Source organism: Anneissia japonica, unplaced genomic scaffold (genome assembly GCF_011630105.1).
Source record: "Anneissia japonica isolate Jap-2015-1 unplaced genomic scaffold, ASM1163010v1 scaffold287834_len5846547_cov211, whole genome shotgun sequence".
Lineage (NCBI taxonomy): Eukaryota > Metazoa > Echinodermata > Crinoidea > Comatulida > Comatulidae > Anneissia > Anneissia japonica.
Window position 1 is genome coordinate 1,841,265 of NW_022704992.1, and position 21,975 is coordinate 1,863,239.

General features: G+C 32.6%; 1 protein-coding gene across 1 annotated transcript in view; it reads left to right on the forward strand.

Moving 5' to 3' along the window:
* The window catches only part of LOC117104861, a 39,993-nt gene extending 18,141 nt beyond the window's left edge, over window positions 1-21,852 (forward strand). Inside the window, exons 2-15 of the mRNA XM_033245728.1 lie at window positions 801-858; window positions 2,123-2,677; window positions 4,179-4,436; window positions 9,440-9,560; window positions 11,164-11,328; window positions 12,261-12,451; window positions 12,749-13,509; window positions 14,694-14,760; window positions 15,203-16,395; window positions 17,015-17,142; window positions 17,732-17,840; window positions 17,972-18,247; window positions 18,685-18,759; window positions 19,086-21,852. Of these exons, the coding sequence (XP_033101619.1) occupies window positions 822-858; window positions 2,123-2,677; window positions 4,179-4,436; window positions 9,440-9,560; window positions 11,164-11,328; window positions 12,261-12,451; window positions 12,749-13,509; window positions 14,694-14,760; window positions 15,203-16,395; window positions 17,015-17,142; window positions 17,732-17,840; window positions 17,972-18,247; window positions 18,685-18,759; window positions 19,086-19,181 (4,032 nt within the window). The 5' untranslated portion in view covers window positions 801-821 and the 3' untranslated portion in view covers window positions 19,182-21,852. The remainder of the gene's footprint in view (window positions 1-800; window positions 859-2,122; window positions 2,678-4,178; window positions 4,437-9,439; window positions 9,561-11,163; window positions 11,329-12,260; window positions 12,452-12,748; window positions 13,510-14,693; window positions 14,761-15,202; window positions 16,396-17,014; window positions 17,143-17,731; window positions 17,841-17,971; window positions 18,248-18,684; window positions 18,760-19,085) is intronic.
* Window positions 21,853-21,975: the final 123 nt, after the last annotated feature.

A 21,975-nucleotide genomic window follows, 5' to 3' on the forward strand; every position in this document is an offset into this window, starting at 1 on the left:
TAACCCATGTTCACTTTATAAGATTTTAATACTATAAATTATATATCTGACTAGGAAATCTATCTTGCATATATCCAGACTTAAAGACACAGTAAACACAGTGTCTGAATCCCAGTTAATTTGATAGGAAATTGGATTACTTCATACACACTCTGTGTAAACTTGTTTTTATGGGGAAAATTCTATTGCACTTTTGCCCATGCTGGAGCATAGGAAGCTTACTAAGATGGACAAATAGTTGGCATATAGACAGACTTGAATTGATATTTCTGTCAAAATCTAGAAATATGGCCCCTAAATTGATCTGGCAGTTAAATAAGTTTTAAAACTTCAGTTGTCTGATACAATAGACTTCTAAGAATATTGTGTGTATTAAATTTGGTATGAATTAACTCCTCCATTGGATGATGAAGGTTTTTTTTAGAAACATCCAGATTCAAACCAAAACATTTTATAGTATATGATGAATGTTATATTATCCAATCTATGCAGATTAGTTATTGGAATTAGTTTTATTAATTAATATTTAATTACTTTGTAATCAGTTGAGGTTATAATTTATTGACCTTTTTGACATTTCTAATATTTACCATAGGCCTATATCCTTGTTTCCTATTCATGTACTTATAGGTATTTCAAACTAACAATTCAGTTCAATTTGTTATTTTTACATTGGAGCATGTACGTGCTATATAAATGTCACATCAACTTTGAGTCATATAGACATTGATTTCATAATTTTAAGACAACTAGCACTAATAATAATGATCCAATACATAACTATTTTATATTTTTTTCAGGACAATACATTTGATTGACACATGCTTGGCATGACAGAATGGAATGTTCAGACATCTCGTAAGTTTATATATTTTAAATTTTTGAGATAATATTAATCTATAATCTGTAAATAGTTAACATACATTTTTATAATAATTATAATAGATTGGATTTAAATGTAGTTCATATGCAGCATCTAGGAATTTAAGACCAACTGACAATGAGGTATAACATAGTTAGAAAGAAAAATAGAAGACTTAATTTTGGGAAAACATGTATGTTATATGATATACAGTATTAATATTCATATATAAAAAGTTCTGAAACAACAAAACATAATTCTTTATCAACAATTAAAAATGCATTTTAGAAATAATTTATTCATATGATAACACTCAAAAATGAATTATATTGATTTATTTAAGGCAGCTATTTTGAAAATCTAATATTACAGGTGACTGCCAAGATGGTGTCGAATAATATGCCCCCTAGGAAAATGGATTGTCTTAAAAGTTTCCAAAAATAGAAAAATCTTAATGTGAATTTCCAAATCTTCCTGATTAGTATACAGAACTGTTTTATTTTTTTTATGCCCTCTAAAAAAACATTGGGAGGAGATGCAAAAGAAGTGACTCCAAATTGTTGTAGCTATGATCAAAAAGTATAAAACTGCAAGAGGTTTCACTGCCCTGATTTTTTTTCAGCAAGGTATGCTGGCAATGGAACGCTAAAGTACTGCCACGAAATCGGGAACGCCCTTCAGAAATTTAGAAACTCATACACGTTGCTCGAATCTTTTAAAGGTCACACCCCTTCGTGAAAGTATTTTTTGCGTTCCAACGAATCCCTGGCAGTCGTACCTCATTTAGTTTTATACTCTTTGCTATGATTTAAGGTATGTCCACACTATCAAATTGGAGTCCCCAGTAGAAGTGGTTTGATGCAGCGGGAACTTTTTGGTTTCCCAACTTCGAGGTCAGAGTTTTAATCCCAAGCTTCGCATTTCACTTGTGTCCTTGAGGTATGAATGAGTACCTGGTAAGGTTAAAATGCAAAATGTGCTGATTATAGCTGCTGCAACTTTGTGGAATACTCACCGTTGAGCTGAGTTTGTTCCATAGGTGTTTAATATAATGACTAGGGTAATGATAATTCGAAGCGCATAACTCACTATTTAAGTCTACCATTATTATTATTATTATGTAGTCGTAATGTGCCTATATATTTTCATGATGTAAAGCCGTCATGACTATACAGTATTTTAGAATGTCAAATGTTAGTCAAATAAAATGTTATAGTCAGGACAAGTATACTTCGTGAATACTTATATTATTTATTACAGAAATTACTGGAAGCGACACAGAAGAAAATAGCCACTTAAAGTGCATTAAACAAGAGATGTCTGGCATGAAGTCTAGCAACATGAATGGTGCAGGCACAAACAAGGCCGATGGTTTGAGGGAACGCTTATCAAGGCGACATACCATGGACAATTTAGGAGACCAATTATGTCCCAGTACAAGGGCTTTTCAGAGAATGCAGCCCACAGATTCTAATCTAACCCTTGATTCAGACCTTTCTTCCGAACCTCAAAATAGTCGGACACTATGGAATTTGAATTCCAGTGTAGAGAACGACAAGGAATACATCATGAATCAGAAACTGATTGATGTGGAAGCATCAAACCGAGCAACACGCCGCAGTGGTGTGACAAATTTCACCTCTGGATTGGCAGACATCAAAGAGTCTTCTTTTGATTCTGATGTTGAAAAGATGCCAAGATCCACACCGCCTCCATCGCCGAAGTCACCGATCATAAGAAGATCCTCTGATGGATTTTTTAAGCAAGTTTCCACTGAGGTCCATGCTAAACTAAAACGATCAAAGAGCTCACAAGGTAATGAATTTTCAAATTTTGTTTTTCCAGATTTTTTTCTTATTAACTTTATATAACTAAATTTATTAGAAGTATATTTAATGAGGGTGAACCATCCACCACATGTTGATAATTTGGGACCCTCAAGTACATACGATATTGACTATGAGTACTGTATATAAATGACGCATTATTATTCATGTGTAGGAGCGTGTGGCACAGCGTGGAAGTTGTTGGATTTCTGGTCGGGAGTTCGAGACCGACGCTCGCTGCACTGCTTGTGTCCTTAGGCAAGCCACTTTACTTACATTTGCCTCTCCGCACCCAGGAGTATAAATGTAAGGGTCATGCTGTTAATCTGCTCGTTGGTGACCCTACTACGACTACTCTAGTCAAATTAATTACAGCTACTAGATATCAATTGACATCATACGAGAGAGAGGGGAAAAAAAATTATTCCTGTGTAAGATTAATATAAAAAGCAAGTATGTTCCTCTCCCACAGCTGCCCTTTCTACTCATCATCCATCTTCTTAAAGGTGGGCATTCACTGCGTTTAGGCCATTGCAGACATTGTGGCATTGCTTTCTCCATAAAATTGCATCGGCCGAAGACCATTGGTCACAGATAGTGTCCTGCTTAAAAAAACAATCAAACTTAGAGGATTGGCTTTGACTAGAAATAAGTTGCTAAAAAACGTGTATGTCTATTATGGGGAAAAATTATCTGATTTTAGCCAGCATTTCTTATAGTATTAAAATTTGGGGAGGGATTTTTATCAAATTTCTTCTCCATTTACTACGATTCGAAACCTCTACTTTTAAATATGTGACATGCTCTTTGATGCATTATTAGTTATATTGTCAACTGATGCAGTCATCCTTGCAGAATAAATGTACCTGTTTACTGGATTATTTACCGACATCTGCGAATGTGAGTCAGGTTTTCCTGAAAATGGAATCAAAACTGAAATAAAATACTTTAGATGAGATGAACATTGTGGCTAAAAATCACATACAGAATTTAACAACCACGAGGGCGACAAACAGATTTTTTTTTAAATCAGAACTATGGCTCAGAAATATTTCATTTCATTTCATTTATTCGCCTCATCATCAAGTAACAAAAATAGACAGACAAAATCAAAGAAAAAAGAGTCTGCTTCCAAAAAGAGATTCAAGATCTCTGTCAAGTGGTTCGCCAAATTTCACAAACACAATTTAAAAAGCAATAGAAAATATAAACATTAAAATTTCATATAAATATACTATACATTGATTATTGTAATAATAATAATAATAATAGTAATAATAATTAAAATAATTCATGAAAGATTTTTTTTTTAAATATTAAAATAGACATTTCAAGTACACAATAATAATAAAGATAATAATAACAAGCAAACATGCCAAGACCGAACACAGGCTCAAGTCTCCTGAATAAGCTCTTTAAAAGTTTATTTAAAGAAGGCCCAAAATTATATTTCTTGCAAGTACAATTCTTTACAATTTTTGATTATTTAGGTATAAGTACGTATGCAGCTCGGAGAAAAGCCCTTACAAGAACCATCCAGGAATGGGTCAACTCCATCGATAGAAGTCCCCACCCTGAGGAGGATGACAATGAAGCCCTGTCTTTCCTTCCTGTCGGAGATTCACCAAAGCAGGCTAACACATCATCGTCTGAGGAAAGTAATGATTTTGATGGTAAGCAAGCTGTATTACCTAAGCAATCGACCTCAAGCCAACTGGAACAGGAATCCTCATCAGGACATATTACAGGTAAGAACCAAAGAAGGAGTAAATGAACTTAGGGAAGCTTTAATAAGGTTGTAATTCTGTTAAAGTTACTATGAATAAGAAAGTGAATATAAGGCCCAATTAAAAAAAAAATTAGTGTATCACCCTTGCGTGAATGTCTTCTATGGTACTGAGAAAATATATATATTTTTGGAAAAAAAATAGTAGATATTGTGTGTAGTATCTCAGTCATGTTTTACTTTCAACGTCAATGCACAACCCAATGGTGATATTTGGCTTTAGCAATATAAAAAGCCTTCCTCCCTCCCTTATCATTTTCTAGCCTAAACTAATAATTTTTTTATAGGGCCTAATGATGATTGGAATGACAATATTGATTATCATACAGTAACAGATCTATGTACTCTACAGTATTTGTTGGCCCATACCCAGCATGAGTATTGAGTGAAGGGATCAATTTATACCCCGGATCTTACTTTGTGTACAGGGAAAGGTGGAGGTCCATTTTGTTTTATAGAAGTCATGAAATTTGAATTAGCAACATTGTGGGAAACTTTGTTTAAACAAGGAAATAAAGCAGTATCTAGGTTTAGGAATGCCAAATAGGTCCTACATCATGAATTTAAACTTATACCAAGCAATTGTAAACAAACACTTCATTGTATTTTATTACACTTATCAAATTCCTTCCAATTGCTACTTTTGGTTCATGAGGGAATCTTCTGTCCCGCTGATCTCCGTCCCCGGGGTTAAAGGCCTGCCATTTGTATAGTGGTTTCGGGACAATGTACTGTATGATTTCTTCTTATGTTAGCTACAAACAGTAAACACAGAATAACACACTGTCTGTACTCTTGATAGAGGGCAGCAGTTTGCTCAAACCTTAAATCAATACCACCTAATCGGGTTGACCAACAATTAACCTATATAGGATAAATATGTAGGTAACAAATGAGATTACAAAAACTCAATGGGAATAACGATGCAGTTTAATTGATGCACGAAGTAGTACTACGTAATATTATATCCAAATTGAAATCACTGATTAATCATAAAGAGTACTTTGTCTTCACATAGACTAATAAACATGTTTTAATAATCCAATTTAAGCACACAATTTGATAAAATTGGCCAATAACTAGAGTTAACAGAGGTTCAAGATAGAATTTCATTGGTCCAATTTGTAATTACGTTTTAGCTGCAATAAGTATTTAATCTATATACATCTTCTCAAGTATTAAAGTGATGGATAAGTTTCTAAAACTTAATGAATAAAGGTGTTACTAGAGATACGGATAACTTGTTACTTAATGGCTAGGGTGCCCACATTTAAATATCAGGATCATGGGTTCAATCCAAATGAAGCTCATCTTTATTAATCTTCAAAGCTTTAATTCGTTCACAGCATTATCTATAGCAGGGCAATATATTTTGTGGCTGATTATTAACCCACTCTTCAGCTTGTGCCATCAATGCATTGAAAATTTTTTTTCTAAATGAAAACTTTATTTTGAATTACATGATAAAAGTTTTTTTTTTTTTTTTTAAGCACATTGAGTTTTAGGTATAATATTGAGATTTTGGTATAGTATGCTATATGAAGCCCCATTACATTTCATTACTTATAATGTAGTGTACCTTTAAGCACAGGTACTAAAATGTGTATTAATGAGACAGGCGTATGGTTTGCTTAATTACACTAGCATTATTGTATTAAGTTTCAAAGTATTGATAGTGTAGTTGTAAAGTCAACTGTTATAAGTACTGTGCCCTAAATCCATGTAGTGTGTACGTCAATACCTCGCTACAAACAGACTTAACAACCATACAAATATACCTAGGAGGCTATTTCGCGCATTAAAATTGAGATAGAATGCCCATTCTATAGAAGTTGATTGTCTTCAACGCAATAGAATTGTGATAAAAAACCTCTTCTATAGAATTTGATTGTCTTTTGCAAGAGTCGCAGTGCATTTTCAATTGGATGTATATCTGCTTTTATTTTTCATTATAAATGCCGGTATAAGGTACGGTAAATTCAATTTTTTATATAATTTAAGCAATTAGCATGTTCTAAAAAACAGTTACTTTAATTTCATAAACAATAGAAATTAGATTTTACTGCCTAGTGTTGATTCAGAAGTTATAAATTAATAAAGTGTGTGTACATGCTAAAAATAGCATACTGATAAGCATTATTGTTATGGTTTGTAGATAAAGCTAGTGTTACCTACAGTAGTGTATGTGCGTATCATGCATACACACAAGTTATCAAAAGCCAACTTGCATGTGTAACATATGTTACAAAGGAGGGATATAATTATTTAGGCTGACTTCCGAGTATTTGTGGCTAGAAAAAAACAGAATGTAAGTATATGTAATTGACTAATTGATATAAACTTATAATTAAAATTAATTAGGAATTTATATGTTAAGTTTACTAGAGTAGGTAATTTGGAGATTGCCATCCAAAAACCAACACCAGTGGCCAAAAAATGAAAATTAACTTTTTAATATATTTTTTATTTTGCACATTAAAGCTTTGAAATGGTAATGTCACTTACTGGAATCGACTTACTGTTGTTGGGTCTTAGATTTTTAAAAAATGATTCCAATGACGATATTAAACTAATAAAAATGGACAATTAAATTTAATAATTAAATTGTTTACTTTGTTAATTAATTTGTAAATAAAATTTTTTCCTCACCAATGTACTGTACTTGTTTCTATTTTAAGCTTTCAAAACTTAGGATAATGATTTCTGGCATTCAGTATTGTTTAATATCACCTCTGTATTGGTATAGCAACATTAACTTTTGTAATGAGCAATTGCCATTTTGATATCTTGACCTGCCGTAGCTGATCTATTGAGCCCGAAAAGGGAATGGTTCTTAGTTAAATGTGGAAATCATTTTCATAATAATGATACATGATTAACAGTGAAAGCTGGAGTGCAGATTCAGAGCCAGCATCATTATGCTTCCTGTATACATTACTTATTTTTATGGAGTTCATAGTAGATATTTGATGTTACTGCCTTTAATAGTAGCTCTGGCTATCAATCGCTAGTTACAAGCTGTTGATACAGGATATGGAGAGAGAAAAGTGCTAAGCTTTATGTGTAAGATATTGCTATTTTGATTGTTCGTGAAATCCTGGTTCATAGATAAAGGAGCGTTTGTTTAACAGTCGTCATTAGAGTTCAATGATCTCCTACAGGTAAAATGTTGACCAGTTGCATGACTGAATTTTTTTTCGAGATTTAACATTCTACAAAATTTTATAATAAAGCAATATTTTGGGTATCTCAATAGGCATGTTGAAAATGAAAATTAACTTTTTAATATATTATTTTGCACATTAAAGCTTTGAAATGGTAATGTCACTTACTTGAATCGACTTATATTGCCAAAGTTATGAGTAAAAAGTATTATGGCTTTTCTGTACTGAAGTATACAATACTGCCTCATTCTTATGGGAATTTATTTACAATTGCAATTGTAACAAAAATATATAATACTTTTTGACTAGGTAATTTGTGAAATTTTGCCTCACTGTTTTGCTTTTCGTCAAGAGTCACTGAGCCTCGAAATAGCACGTTATAATTTGCAAGTGCCATTTTATTTTTATTTATTAATTACTCAGTTTAACAATTAGCGACTGTATGCTGGTTTTGGAATAGCAAGCCTCATTTGTATGATGGTTTTCCTTGGGTCTTAGATTAAATAATAATTATTCCAATGTCTATGTTTAAACTAATAAAAATGGACAATTAATGCTTCCTGTATACGTTACTTCTTTTTATGGAGTTCATAGTAGATATTTAATTTTACTGCCTTTAATAGTAGCTTCTGACTATCAATCACTAGTAACAATCTGTTGATACATGACAAGAATGTGGCACAAAATGTTGAAACATTTATTTGTTTTATTGAGAATTCTTCAGGATATTTGCATTTCACATATCATAATATGAATGAGTATGCTAAATCTTGTGAATATGATTGGTATCCGATGATGGTATCTGGATATGTTACATTATAGGAAAAACCACAAAGGTTTTTAAAAAAATTGTCGTTCATGGCTGTGATTGACTGCGTCTACAATCTGCGTACCAACACAGGATATGGAGAGAGAAAAGTGCTAAGCTTTATTTGTAAGATATTGCTATTTTGATTGGTCCTGAAATCCTGGTTCATAGATCAAAGAACGTTTATTTAACAGTCGTCTGTTAAAAACAAAAACACATTTGACTACATGATTATGCTGTAAACATAAACATCAGACAATAGCTGGTAGACATTTTTTAACTGTTTTGCATCTCATGCCAGAAAAGGTACAGAAAAGGATATTCTGTTTTGTCAATGTCCCATACAAAAATGGTACAATGCCTGTCTGTTGATAAAAAAACAAAAACAGTATGAACTTTTAAAATTGAATTGAATCCTTGACTGTAACTCCACAGAGACTAGCTTTTTATAGTGCTTGTCAATATGGTTGAGTGGTTTGTTGAACAAGTTTTGTAAACACCTGATTTTTGTGGTATTTTGCTGACTTAAATATGGTCATTAGAATTTAAATTTTGTAGTACTTAGTACTGAATTAAGCGAGTAGGAGGCACTTCTAAAATATGGCATCTAAAGGTATGGAATATACTTGTATTTTTTTAACAGAGGTCGATTTTATGGCGTGAGCCCCTGAATCAATTATCTCATGTAACTTAATGGGTACCGATACTGGTCTTTGTAACTGTGATACTAGATCACATATGGTGGCTTGATTGTATACAGTTAGCGCTTGTAGACACCACTCCTGGTTTACAATTCAGTAGGAACAAATGTTGATGAATTTACACAAGTTCACGATACACAACGCTTTATGTCCAATTTTTTCAATTCAATTTTTATTGCTGCGTGAGCCATGATGAGAAGCGTTGCTGTATAGTATATATAGTCATTCATGATTAATTTCATCGTAAATAATACGTACTAGAGACTTATTGGTTTACTTTTTTGATACTCAGGGCATCAGAGTCGCGTAACAGGAGAAAGCGAGAGTTGCTCTCCTGGAGAAGAATTAAAACCTTTGGCCAGTAAACCTACCACCAGTAAGCCAACCAGTCAACAGCAGGTGAATAACTTCAGGTAAGAACACCTGTTAAATATCAATTAATTAATTAATTAATTAATTAGTCATTATTTCATAGTTAAATTACATTTTGTTTATACTATGTTTAATTAAAATTATATCTACAATATTTCATTTAGAATCATGTAAAAGTACCCACTGTGAGATATTCTATTGGGGAGATATTGAAAGACCTTATGGTATTTAACATTGTACCATGCATATTGTCATGATGTGCTCTTTTATTATACTCCTGTGATTTGATCAAACATTTTGGAACATCCCATAATATTACAGCAGTTTAATATCAGTGCATTGGTGCTTGGATATTCTGGGTGCACTCTTGTACTCTTGAGTAGAGAGAAACAACCATAGGTATAAAGTGACTTGCCCAAGGAACGAAATTCACAGCAAAGTTTCTAACCCCCAACCTTAATGTTGAGATCCAAAATCACAACTGCTGCACCATCCGCTAATTATTATTGTCATCAAATATAAAAATATAAAATGAACAAACATTAATAACATGCACATACTATGTACAATACAATGTTCAAGTAGATGCTAGGCAGGATTGCTCAAAATTCAACTGTGTCATTGTCAGAACAAAATTCAACACAAATACAGTGTTTTCTTTCCTTCCCCTTCTGGATTGCGTGTGTAACGAGATAATCATATTCTTTAAATATATTTATACTATGAACTCAATAACAACATATTTGATTAATAACTAGCATATCTATACTGGCTTTAGCCTTGAGAATTTAAAGATGACATAAAATACTATTGAGGCTGTTCAAACTATAAATCAACAAGAAAACAGCAATACAAAAAGCAGCATTGTGAAATCCCTAAGGTCCTGTTCAATGGCAGTGGGAGTGAAACATAGCAATTTTATTTGACCTTTATTTTTATTATATTTCAATGATAATTATGTATTAATTTATGTATCCCATCATTTTGTTGCTGTCTCAAGCAGCATGATGCAATATTGGTATTATTGGCCACACAATCATGACAGCATCTTGTTGCCTTTTTATATTTACGTTGTAATATTGTTATTATATTTTCTTTGACAAAATAAATGAAATAATTATGTGACTAAAATATTACCAAAAACAATTAATGTTGTATCTATATAGAGCATTTATCAAGTTTTTTTTTTTTTTTTTTTTTTATTAATATGTGTATGTTGTTTATGCTCTATGGATGTTTTCCTCCACAAGGAATGCAGTGATACAGTTTTAATGATTTCAACATAAATAAAAAATAATTATTATAATTACTTATTGTTTGAATGATGTTGACAGATTAAAAGGATTGATTCTTCAAAAACATCCATTTTTTGCTAACCTACAGATTGATTATTTTAGTATTCACCAGTAGTTTTATACCAGTAAAATAATGTAAACAATAAAAATGATACTGAATTTGATGTAAGGGTAGGTTAGTGCAACAAATCAAATGTGGACAACTGCAGGAACCAAACTAGTGAATTTCAAGTACTGTACCATCTACCACCTTATATTTGGTTATAAAATTTATCAATGTTTTCATATTATATTTTTTATAATTTTATTTCTTGTATCCTAAAGTGTTTGACATCAATTTCTTTTTTAGTAAACCTGTTGATACACAGTTTTCAAATTCAGATTTGATAATGATGGCATCACACTACCGTCAGGAGCATGGCCAATCGCCAATCACCAGACGTCAGCGACTGCTTCATATGGGTGTTAGCCAATCTTCTGAGATGTCTACAAGCAGCACATGGTCCCAGAGCAGGTATACTTCTTAAAGTTTAAATCAAAGTCAATATTTATCCTTTAAAGTCAGGCTTCAGAGGGAAAAAATTTGTTGATATGTTGTACAACTGATTTTTCTAAAGACACATAAAGAATATTTGACGAAAAACTTTGGGAACAGTTAATGAGATGCAGATTTTTTAATATTTAAAAAATGGGGGAAAAGGTGGAAAAGATAGTGGTTACGCCTTTTTTCCGCCAGTTTTTGAATATTCTAAAACCTGTATCTCAATTGTTTTTCATTAAAATATGCTTTTTGTGTCTTAGAAAAATTAGTTGTGCAACTTTCATCTGTTCATCTGGAGTCTGACTTTAAGAAAGATGTTTTAAATAGCTTAAAATTTCAAATTGTACCTGAAAATGATTATAAGGCCATAAATTATATTTTGTGTGTTGTCAAGCAAACTGACAATTTAGAAGGCAGGGCCAGTAAAGTGGGGATTTTTTTTTCTTTAGATTATGCCTGGGACTATTTCTAAAGTTAATGGCTCACCATCATCGACCCCATGTATTCTGGCCTATAAAATGTTAATCAATTGAGCTAAAAATCTATGGTTAAGATTTCTAATTGATTATTAAATGCTTGAAAAGGAAATTTTTCACAAAATCTCTTTGGAGATAAAATATATTTTTGCCAAAAAAAAGTTTACCACAACCATACATTTTTAAGATTAAACATTATTTTTTTGCCTGATATGTGTGATTATTATTTTAACATATAAAATTCTATTTAATAATTGACTCTAAGAGAGTTCCTTAGTATAGCTGCTACAGTGTCTGCATTCATAGGCTAATTTTAAAGGGTTGGGAGTCAAGCATCAACCAAGAATCTATATGTTTTGAAACCTGATGTTTCGTTTTGAAACCTGATGTTTTCAGATGTTTAAATTATTATTTTTTTCTTTTTTCAAGTTGCTTAGATGAGATTTTGAAGAACCGAAATGACCCAGAAGAAGTTCTTTTGGACCTTGGGTTTGGCACAGGAGAACAGGAATTGATTGACCGTGTACCCACACGATTCTATTCAAAACCCTCAAAAGCACGTGGCATGAACATTGGTCAGTTTCTGACCAATTGTCATGAACAAGAAATAAGAAGCTATGGTGAGTTTTTTTGAAATAACTCAAATCCAATAACAAATAGGATTACTTTTTTACCGGATTTCTTCTATTAAGTTAAGTGTTTTTTTAAATGGTATATATATATATATACTGTATCTTAATAATTTATTTTCTTGTTCTGAATTTGGAAAGTAATACTAACCTATTGAAAAGCAATTCATATGTTTTGTAGTTTATGTGCCTGTATATCTTTAAGTTGTTTAATCTAAAAGTAGTTTTGGTTCTTGAAATAAATTCAATAGTACTAATAAATAAGATTTTCTTGCTTTTTAAATGTAGATGATTTGAATATAGGAGGTGGATTTCGAAGTATTGTTGGGATCTTGCAACGTTCTCGTGAAGGGCAAGCAAGAGAGCAGAAGATGGCACAGAGGATGAGGAAAAGGAGTGTGGTGAATGCTTGGAATAAATGGCTTAACAGAACAAAAGTCACTGAAGGCCAGAAAAATGATGTTGACTCTAATAATGTTGCTGCAGACATGTCTGTCGATAAGAATGTGGATCAAAAGGAAACAGAATTACAGGATATTCAGATTGGGGCTTTAGATTTAGGACAGATTGGTTCCAATAAAGTTGTTGAGGATATAATTACAAGTTCTTCTGTTCAAGCTTTGCATCAAGAACCAGAATTGATTGTTGATGATTCAGAAAAAGAATCAGTTTCCCAACAAGAAAAGGTTTCAGATTATATGGACTTGGAAAAACAATCTAAGGTTAAGGATGGACAGCACTGCGTTCTGCCTCTACCATCAGCGATGGAAGATTCCGAGGGATCTGTTGCATCAAAAAAGAGCTCCTGCAGTACCATAGAAGGTGATTCTGTAGGATCCACTGTAATTAACAGAAGAGATGTCTGGTCCAGTTATGACAAGCCAGAAGAAAGCAGTTCGCAAGATGTTTTCAAAGATTCATTGGTGCAAGATCATAGCGTTGATAATCTTGTAGATATTCGTAGTGTGAAAGACACAAAGGATCACTTGAGACGGCTGCCTGGACATTTCTTCAGTAATACACCGCAGGAATCATTTGAGTTCGAAGAGGTGTGTAGAGTTTTTTTTTTTTTATTCATTCTGGCAAAAAAAAATATAAAAACATTACATTATTCATCATATTTGTCATATGTAAATCTGTTTATTTGCAGTTTGTCATACCAACATTTGGTTCTCAATGTTTATGGCAAATAATGGATGATGATCCATAAAACATACCTATCAAATGAATTTGTTTCATGTTGTCTAACCATGTTTTGTTAAGCCAAATTTTTCTCATTAATCATTGTGGTGACATGTTAGATAGGGTAGTTTGCCATTGATTGCCGAAAACAGCAATGAGTTGACAATGGCTGAGATGATTTAAATGACTTTGATGATACATTTATAGCTACTTTGACACTGACATGCCTGGCCATCCCTACGTACAATTCTATTGTAATGATAGGTTTTAGATTGATCTACAACCCCATTCTCAGAACTAGATAGTTCGTTCTGACCCGTATTTTGTTAGAATGGCAGAATTCAAACAGCTTCATGAAGTTAGGCATGAAAAAAGTGAAGTTATTGTTACAACTACCCACTGCATTGCATTTTACACTTGCCTCTAACTACTTGAATGCAGTTTAGTTCAGTTATGCATCACTGCACATGATGACATTTATCCAAGGATAGTTTGTATACTGCAGGTAGCATCTTTTCACACAGGTGTAATGGTTGGTCTATTCTTGAAATATCCTAGCATGAATAGGCTGACCTTCTCTTTTATGTTACAGTATATTTGATCAAAGCCTAGGCTAGTTCACAAATCTCCTTTTACGCAGAAGCAATGCTAGGTCTGTCCTAGGGATGTCTTCGAATATCACCCCAAAATTTTTTCTTTGGGAAAAGGGGCTTATTTAATACTTTTCCCTTTTATTTATTTTTTTTTATTGTTATTTTATTATTAGGTTTTAGGGGTACTAGAAGTTTGATTAGGTTGGGGTATGCAAGGTTATTAGGACCTGTGGAGTAACGTCCATCCACTGGATCCTTAGTTTGATTATGGTGGGGTATGCAGGTCACTGTAATTCCTTTGAAGCATGCATTCATTTTTTGTCTTTTATATTTGTACTGTATTTTTTTGGGCAGATAATAATCTTTGATGGCTTACGTAGCAATACAAATTGAATGAATGAAGTCAGCTTAATGAAGTTAGATAAAATTATTATTAGATCATTTAATTATTTTTGTAGGTATCAACTGCCTCTGAGATGATGGAAGATGAAAAACAGGCTGTAGAAAGAGCAAGTGCAATGAAAGGTTTGCTACCCTTTCTTCATATTAAATATGTATAAGTTTTAATTGATTGAAATGAGTGGAATTATTTAATATTTAAGGTGATTCACTTTTATTATATGAGTGGCATCTTATATCTTGTTTTGAAATTTAGTTACACATACACCACATGTCATTAAAATTTTGTTTATATTTTCATTTCCGCCTGAATGCCGTTGGCAGAACCATTTCGCTAAATGAGAAAATAAATTTTTCCTTCTCTGAGGATCTTTAAAAAATGAAGTTTGGTACACATGGTGTAAAAAATTTCTTACCTTACATGGTGTATTTCTGTATTTTGGGAAGTAACATTATGTAATCAAAATTAATGATAATGTATTTTTTAAAAGCAAAAGACTACTTATACAAGTATTTTAATTTTTAGCCATGACTTAAAATATTGATTATTTTATTTTCACTAATTTAGGTCAACTGAGCCGTGCAGGGAGTGCGCAATCAGATAGTAGCGGTTTCGCAGATGATTTAGTGGAAATACCAGTCATGAGTCTGCTGCCCCCAGTGCTTGATGACAATGATGATGAGATTGTTTATGTTGATGATAAAGTTGTACAGACAAATTTCGAAGATTTCCCCAGTAAGGAAGAACGCAGATCAAATTTGATTGTCAGAGAAAAGTATGACTCCTTCATTGAGGATAGTCCGTTTGACGACAACTGTCCAGAAATTACTCCACAGCCAAGAGGTCGTAGTGGTACGTTTCCAAGACCATCTGAAAAAGCTCCATGGTCAGCAGACCATCCACGGTCAGTCGTAGAAATTCTAAAAACGTTAAAAGATAACAGCGAAGTGGATGCATTGACATCAAAGGAGCAAAGTCATATTGAGAACAGTGCAAGCGTTCCTCCTAAACGACCGCCTCTTTTAAAGTTGAAGTCTGTGTTTTCTGACTACCCAGAAGATTGTCCAACTCAACTGGCTTTCAAGGATTCAACTTTTAAACCAAGCAATTCATCTCAACTGCCTTCCATTGATTCAACTGATCAACAAAGCAATTCCAATATGCCTTCCATAGATCCAAATTTTCAAGAATGCAATTCATCTCATTTGCCTTCCATAGATACATCTGTTCAGCAATGTAATTCATCTAATTTACCTTCCATAGATACATCTGTTGAACAAAGCAATTCATCTCATTTGCCTTCCATAGATACTTTTATTCAAGAAAGCAATATTTTACCAGAAAATGCACAATTAGAGTACAGCAATTTTGAATGCCATACTTTAGATAGTAGCACAACACTATCACCATCCCTGTCTGAACTAGATTCAACCGGTATGGCAACTCCTGTAATATTTGCTGAAGATGATTACACAAATGAACCTTGTGGAGAACCATGTGACCAAACAAGTTTAACAAACGTCAGTGATGACTTACAAGAGACAAAAACAAATGTAACATCCACTTTGGAAGTTTATTTTAGAGATGACCATTGTGGCAATGTCATTCCCAGCAATGAAACTCCCAATCTGGAGTTAACATATTCAGATAGTGAACATAAGAAAGTTTGTTGTGATTTAAGTGATTGGATTGGCAGTGTGAAATCAGGTGATATCCGACCACCAATAAATGAAATGGAATTCAGTAATGCCAAACAACAGGTAGATATTTAGAAACCATAATTTTTTTGATAACAACACCTAATACCAAACTTTCCGTTTAGTTTTTCATTCGGCTTGCTCAGTGTAACCTAACAAACTCCAATCCCCCTTTCTCTCATTGTTATTCTGTCTTATCATTTATTAATTCAGTGTTTCCTTAAACTGAAGAAAAGCTTCTGTTCTTGCTGTTCTGGTATATATCAAAAGACAAAGAAACAAAAAATATTGCAATAAATAAATTGCCAATGTTTCCTTATCAGTACACCCTTAATATAATAGAATCATCCATCTCAGCATTTTTCTTAGTATTTATTAATAATAATAATATTATAGAATTTAAAAATTACGGTGTATATATACTCATGAAAATATGCTGTCTGTGTTAACAGGGGAAGATTCAGAGAGCTCATTCAGTGCAGGGGGAAAATAACTTTTTGGAAAAAATATCCAATGTTACCATACTTTAAGCAAAACAACCTAAGGAGAATCTATTATACAATAAGCAAACACCTGAATTTGCAATGAAAAAAGACCACTGAATTATAAGCATTACACATTAATTGAATGCATATAGATATTGTGATTTTAAGTGTTTTGGTTTTATTTATTTTCATCCTAGATGGCATTTCAAGATATATTACTCCTTCATAGAGCAATTAGTAGTTATAAGTTTGAGCTTGTTGAGTTGGAAGGGTTATCAGACAAGATTTACCAAATGGTGCACAGTCACTTGACTCTTAGTGAAAGGTATAGTAATTTGCTTTTGTCAAAGATAGAGCTGAACTCCAAAAATAGTGGGACAACATCCGGGTTCCCCGGTTTCTTCCCCCCCCCGACCCCATATTGGCGCCCTCCCTTATTATTTATTTACTTATTAGGTTTGTTTTCCTGTTAGTTTCTCCACTCCAAATAGTCCCCTGCTTGAAGGAGGGTTGACGTTCCATCAGTTTTAATACAAGCTGCCCGAAGAGCTTATTTTTCTCCTATATAAGTTCATCGCTTTTGTGTCCATTACAGTAAAACACCTCTTGTGGGACACCCCTTCTTAAGGAAACACACTTTCAGATGCAAAGCTAGACAAAATATCTTTTAACACTATGTCCAAACCCTAATTTGTTGTATCTCTAATAAGGGGACACTTTTATTGGTTTTGATTGTGGTGGGGTACAACTCTGCATATTATATATAAGATGACTGTTTCTTATTTTAGTCTTATTCTTTGTGATTTACTGTACTGTTTTTTGAGCAAAGTTCTGTCTATGAGACTTTTATAATACTGTAAAAAATTGTGATGTCAACCAAGTGCGTACTCACCAAATTTTCTTTTCAATTCTAGATTTGAGTTAAGTTCTCTAAAAAGGTTGCGTCTCCAAGTAATGGATGAGGTCGAGTCTATTGAAAGCCTGCTGGTCAGGCTGGCACATACTATCAGTAATCATTATGAGGTAATTAATTGTCCTAATCTTAAATTTATTTCTGAAATTTGTATCTCTTATACTATATCCTGTGTCTTATATTGATTCACGCATAACAAAATGTTAAATTTTAATGGCTAACTTTTTGTATTTAATTTCAGGTTGAAGATTTTTCAGGCACGTACAGAAATGCACTTGACCATTTGCAAGTGTTGAAACAGATGATTAACTTGCTTCAGGAACAAAAAATGTTGCGGGAATTACTGGGAAGTTTGGAAGTAGAGTACCGGATTGCCTATGGAAGCGTAGTCGACGAACATCCAATGCCGTGGACAGCTGAAAGGGCTCTGCTTATTGAGCAACTGATGGATTTGAAAGCTGGATTAGATCGCCAACATCAGTCATCGCAGACGCAGTTTGCATCATCTTTACAAGAAGTAAGAGAATATTAAGAAGAATATCACCTACCTATTTGAAGATTGCTCTATGATTTGTTCATAGTAGTGTCTGTCCAGTTGTTTAAGATGCTGTTAACGTATTAAGGAACTCATTTTTAACCTACTCTACTAAGTTATTTTCAGCTATATGGAGATTTGTTCTATAAATTTAGCCACATAGGTTAAGGATAGCCAATTTAAAGTTTCCAACATAATTTTCCTTGACCGAACACAGCTAACAAAAGATAAATATATAAGTTTGGTGGGAATTGAACTATTTATTTACTTTAATATGTAGTTAGCAATTCACATCTACACTAAAATAGAATAAAATTGGTTACGATAACTGTAAAAAAAAAAAAAACTTTTGCAATACCACGCTAAGGGATGATACAGTACATTTAAATTGTATGTGTAATTTTGTTTCTTTTCTTAAGATGAAGCACGATCTATTAGAACAATTAAGAAATGATGTGTTGGAAGAAACTGAAAGTTTGAGGTCTCAACTTAAGGTATGTAAACTCATCTAAAGATTTATGATGTGATGAAATGAATTAATTTTCGAATTTTAAAGGATCAAATAAGTAATCAACTGCCAAAGAGACACTAATTTACAGACTTTTACTATGAACATCCATAAATTGATCACCAGCAATTTTAAAGGTCTATGATACTGTTATTGGTAAGGAAACAATATCCATTCCAATTTTTTATTTTAATGATGATGCCCTCAAAAATGTAATTATTTCAAGTTTTTGCGGGTCAATATAGACAGTCTATAATTGATTACTTATAATATATCAAAACAAATTATATTTCGTTTTTTCAATTTTTGCAGCTTAAAGAGACTGAAGTGGAAAACTTAAAAAGGCAACTACAGACTGGTTGTGATGGTAATATTAACCAATCAAATATCAGCTCTCATGTCACGTGAAAACCTGTAACAGCTCAAGGCAATTTGAGGATATGAAGGAACCAATCAAGAATTAGCTCTCATGGCATATGTGGCAGTTAAGCTTGCATTTGAAAATAACATTCCAGGCAAAATGTGTCACATATAAAACCTGATGAAGTATTGACCAATCAGAAACCTGTAATATCATTGAGATATTGATTGATTTAGATCTGTAATTTAATGTATTTTAATGGCATTTTAAAGAACAAATTAATTAATTATGCCATGGTTGGATACTAACCTACATGTTTAATTATGGTTTATCAAATAATTGATGGATCACTAATATTGACTTTTATAAAAACAATTAAAAAATTAAAACAGATACTAATAATATTGAATTTTTATACAGTGGTTTTATAAGATCCTAATAATACTATAATATTATCACTTGGTGTATATCAATTTAGCAAACACACACAACATTCAGCGTTTTACACTATCTTTGAATATTCCTAGTTCTGCAGGGATGCATGTCACAACAATCTTTGAGGTACTGCTCTTCCTGTGTGAAGTGAAACGTACATAGATGTAAGCCTTGTTGAAGGATAGGCCTATGGTGTAAAGGATTTCATACACCAGACCTCAATATCCAGGTCTTTAATTGCAACCTCTTTGATATCCACTCCCACAAAATTCATCATTTTGACCTCACTTATGGCAATGTGTCAAATGTCACAATTTTATTTATTAGTTAACCAATGATTAATTCTTATGGATTGTAGAATCAATTTGATTGGTAATTAGACTAAGAACTAATAGGACCGAAAAGAGACAGACACTATGTGTATTGTAGTCAAGATGAATCACAATCTTTAAGTGAATAGTTTTAAAAATCTTTTCAAAATTCATGTTTAGACATTTGCTGTGAAAAATTTGGTTGTGGTCTGAATGAATATTATACATTTTAAAACAGCTTTGTACACAATAGCCTGCAATTTACCCTCTGATTCTGGGAAAATGTTGCCCACTGATGTTAAAGTAGGTTTTCTCAAAAATATTTATAAAGGTCTTTTTATAATAATAATGTTATAAAAATATATGTTTTCTTTCATGTGTTTGTAATAATTATTCACGAAAAAACAGACTTTAATTAATCTAAGTAGTGTACTGTAATCTTTCAAGCTAAAAATAAGTAATATTTTATGTGACGTCCCAATGCACCTGTGACCACAAGTCGTGAAACGCATTCCAGTGCTTAGTCAACCGGTGACCAACCAGTGATTTTTAAGAGCTATCTGAGATGAAGTCGTAAATCACTATGACCACAAGTACACTACAACGCAGCAACATTGCATTTATTTGTTCTCACTGGTGGAAGTTAAGGCCTATGTTCTAATATATTCATAACATGAATAGATTGATGCTGTCAATGCCTAATAGCCAATCATTAGTGTAAAAAATTCAGACATGAGTTATAAAGTATTAATATCACATAGATCAACGCAGTGACTTGGTGTGTGAAGTTGGGGTTTGATTGATTTATTTATTTTCCACATAATGAACAAAAACAAACATATACATGATCAAACATATTCAAGAAATCTATGTGGATGGAGACCACAAGATTTCATAAAGCATCATTTCATAAGTTCATATGGAAATTGATATTGTTTAAACCTAGTAGTCAGTGATTTTTTTAGCCATTTGGTTGACTGCGCAATGAGCCAGTTAATCGTTTGAACTGTGCATGCATGTATCCTGTGGTATCCAAGGTCAGTGGACATAAATCTATGTCGAGTATATGGTATTTATGTTGATTGACCATAATAGGAGCATGTGGTGGTAACTATGAATTTGCTTATTACTTTGGTAAAAGTCTTTTGCTTTTGATATATCCTAGTGCAGGATGAGGTAGTGGTGATGTTGGTAGCAGCTGATCATATATAATTAACTCTTGCTTATTATTGATATAGTACATATAATGATCAATTAACATTCCTTTAATATGCTTATTGACTTTACTCTTCTGATTGTAGACATCTTATATTTATTTTCAAATACTAGTTGATGAAATCATTATCATCACCATGGTTACCTAAGTGCATAGAGACATTTACAGGAGCAGATTAAGGATGTTGGCAGGAGGGTGGAAATTGCTTCCCCCTTGAACTCATGCTGTAGCTAAGATGCACTAAAGGCTGAATCATAGTATTTCATGGCCTGTAAAGAGTACTATAAGGGGTATCTGAGCCTGGCTACATCTGTCATGAGTAAACTACCCATCTTGTTGTAACAATATTAATGTTGTTGTAACAATATTAATGTCTCTGAATGATATTTTTTATATCTGATTCAAAATGCTTCTCTTGATTTCAGCTTCTTCTTTCTAGTGACTAATATATTTATTAATATTATTTTCAGTTGTGGTCAGCAAGAAAATTAATTAATTGTTAAGAAACTGTTAGAAATGTAATGTTACTTGCACTTCAGTGATGATGAGTATACGATGGGTTAAACTATCAATATTCACGATGCTGTATTAGTGTATATGGTAATGTTATGGTGGTCTATTTTAATTGAAACTATATTTTGCTACTAAATTTTCCAGAACTTCTATATTAACAAAAGTGATTATGAATATATATTATGCCAAAGATTTATATTAATACGATATTCCATATAAATAAATTAGTAAATTCAGAAGAAACTTGCCTCTAGTAATCTATTTTGATTTTGTTTGTTTAGTTTGATTTGTATGCTACTAGCTATCTGTCATTTAACAATAACAGCTTTTTGGGAAGGAGAAGTTACCTGTGAAATTGTTGATAAA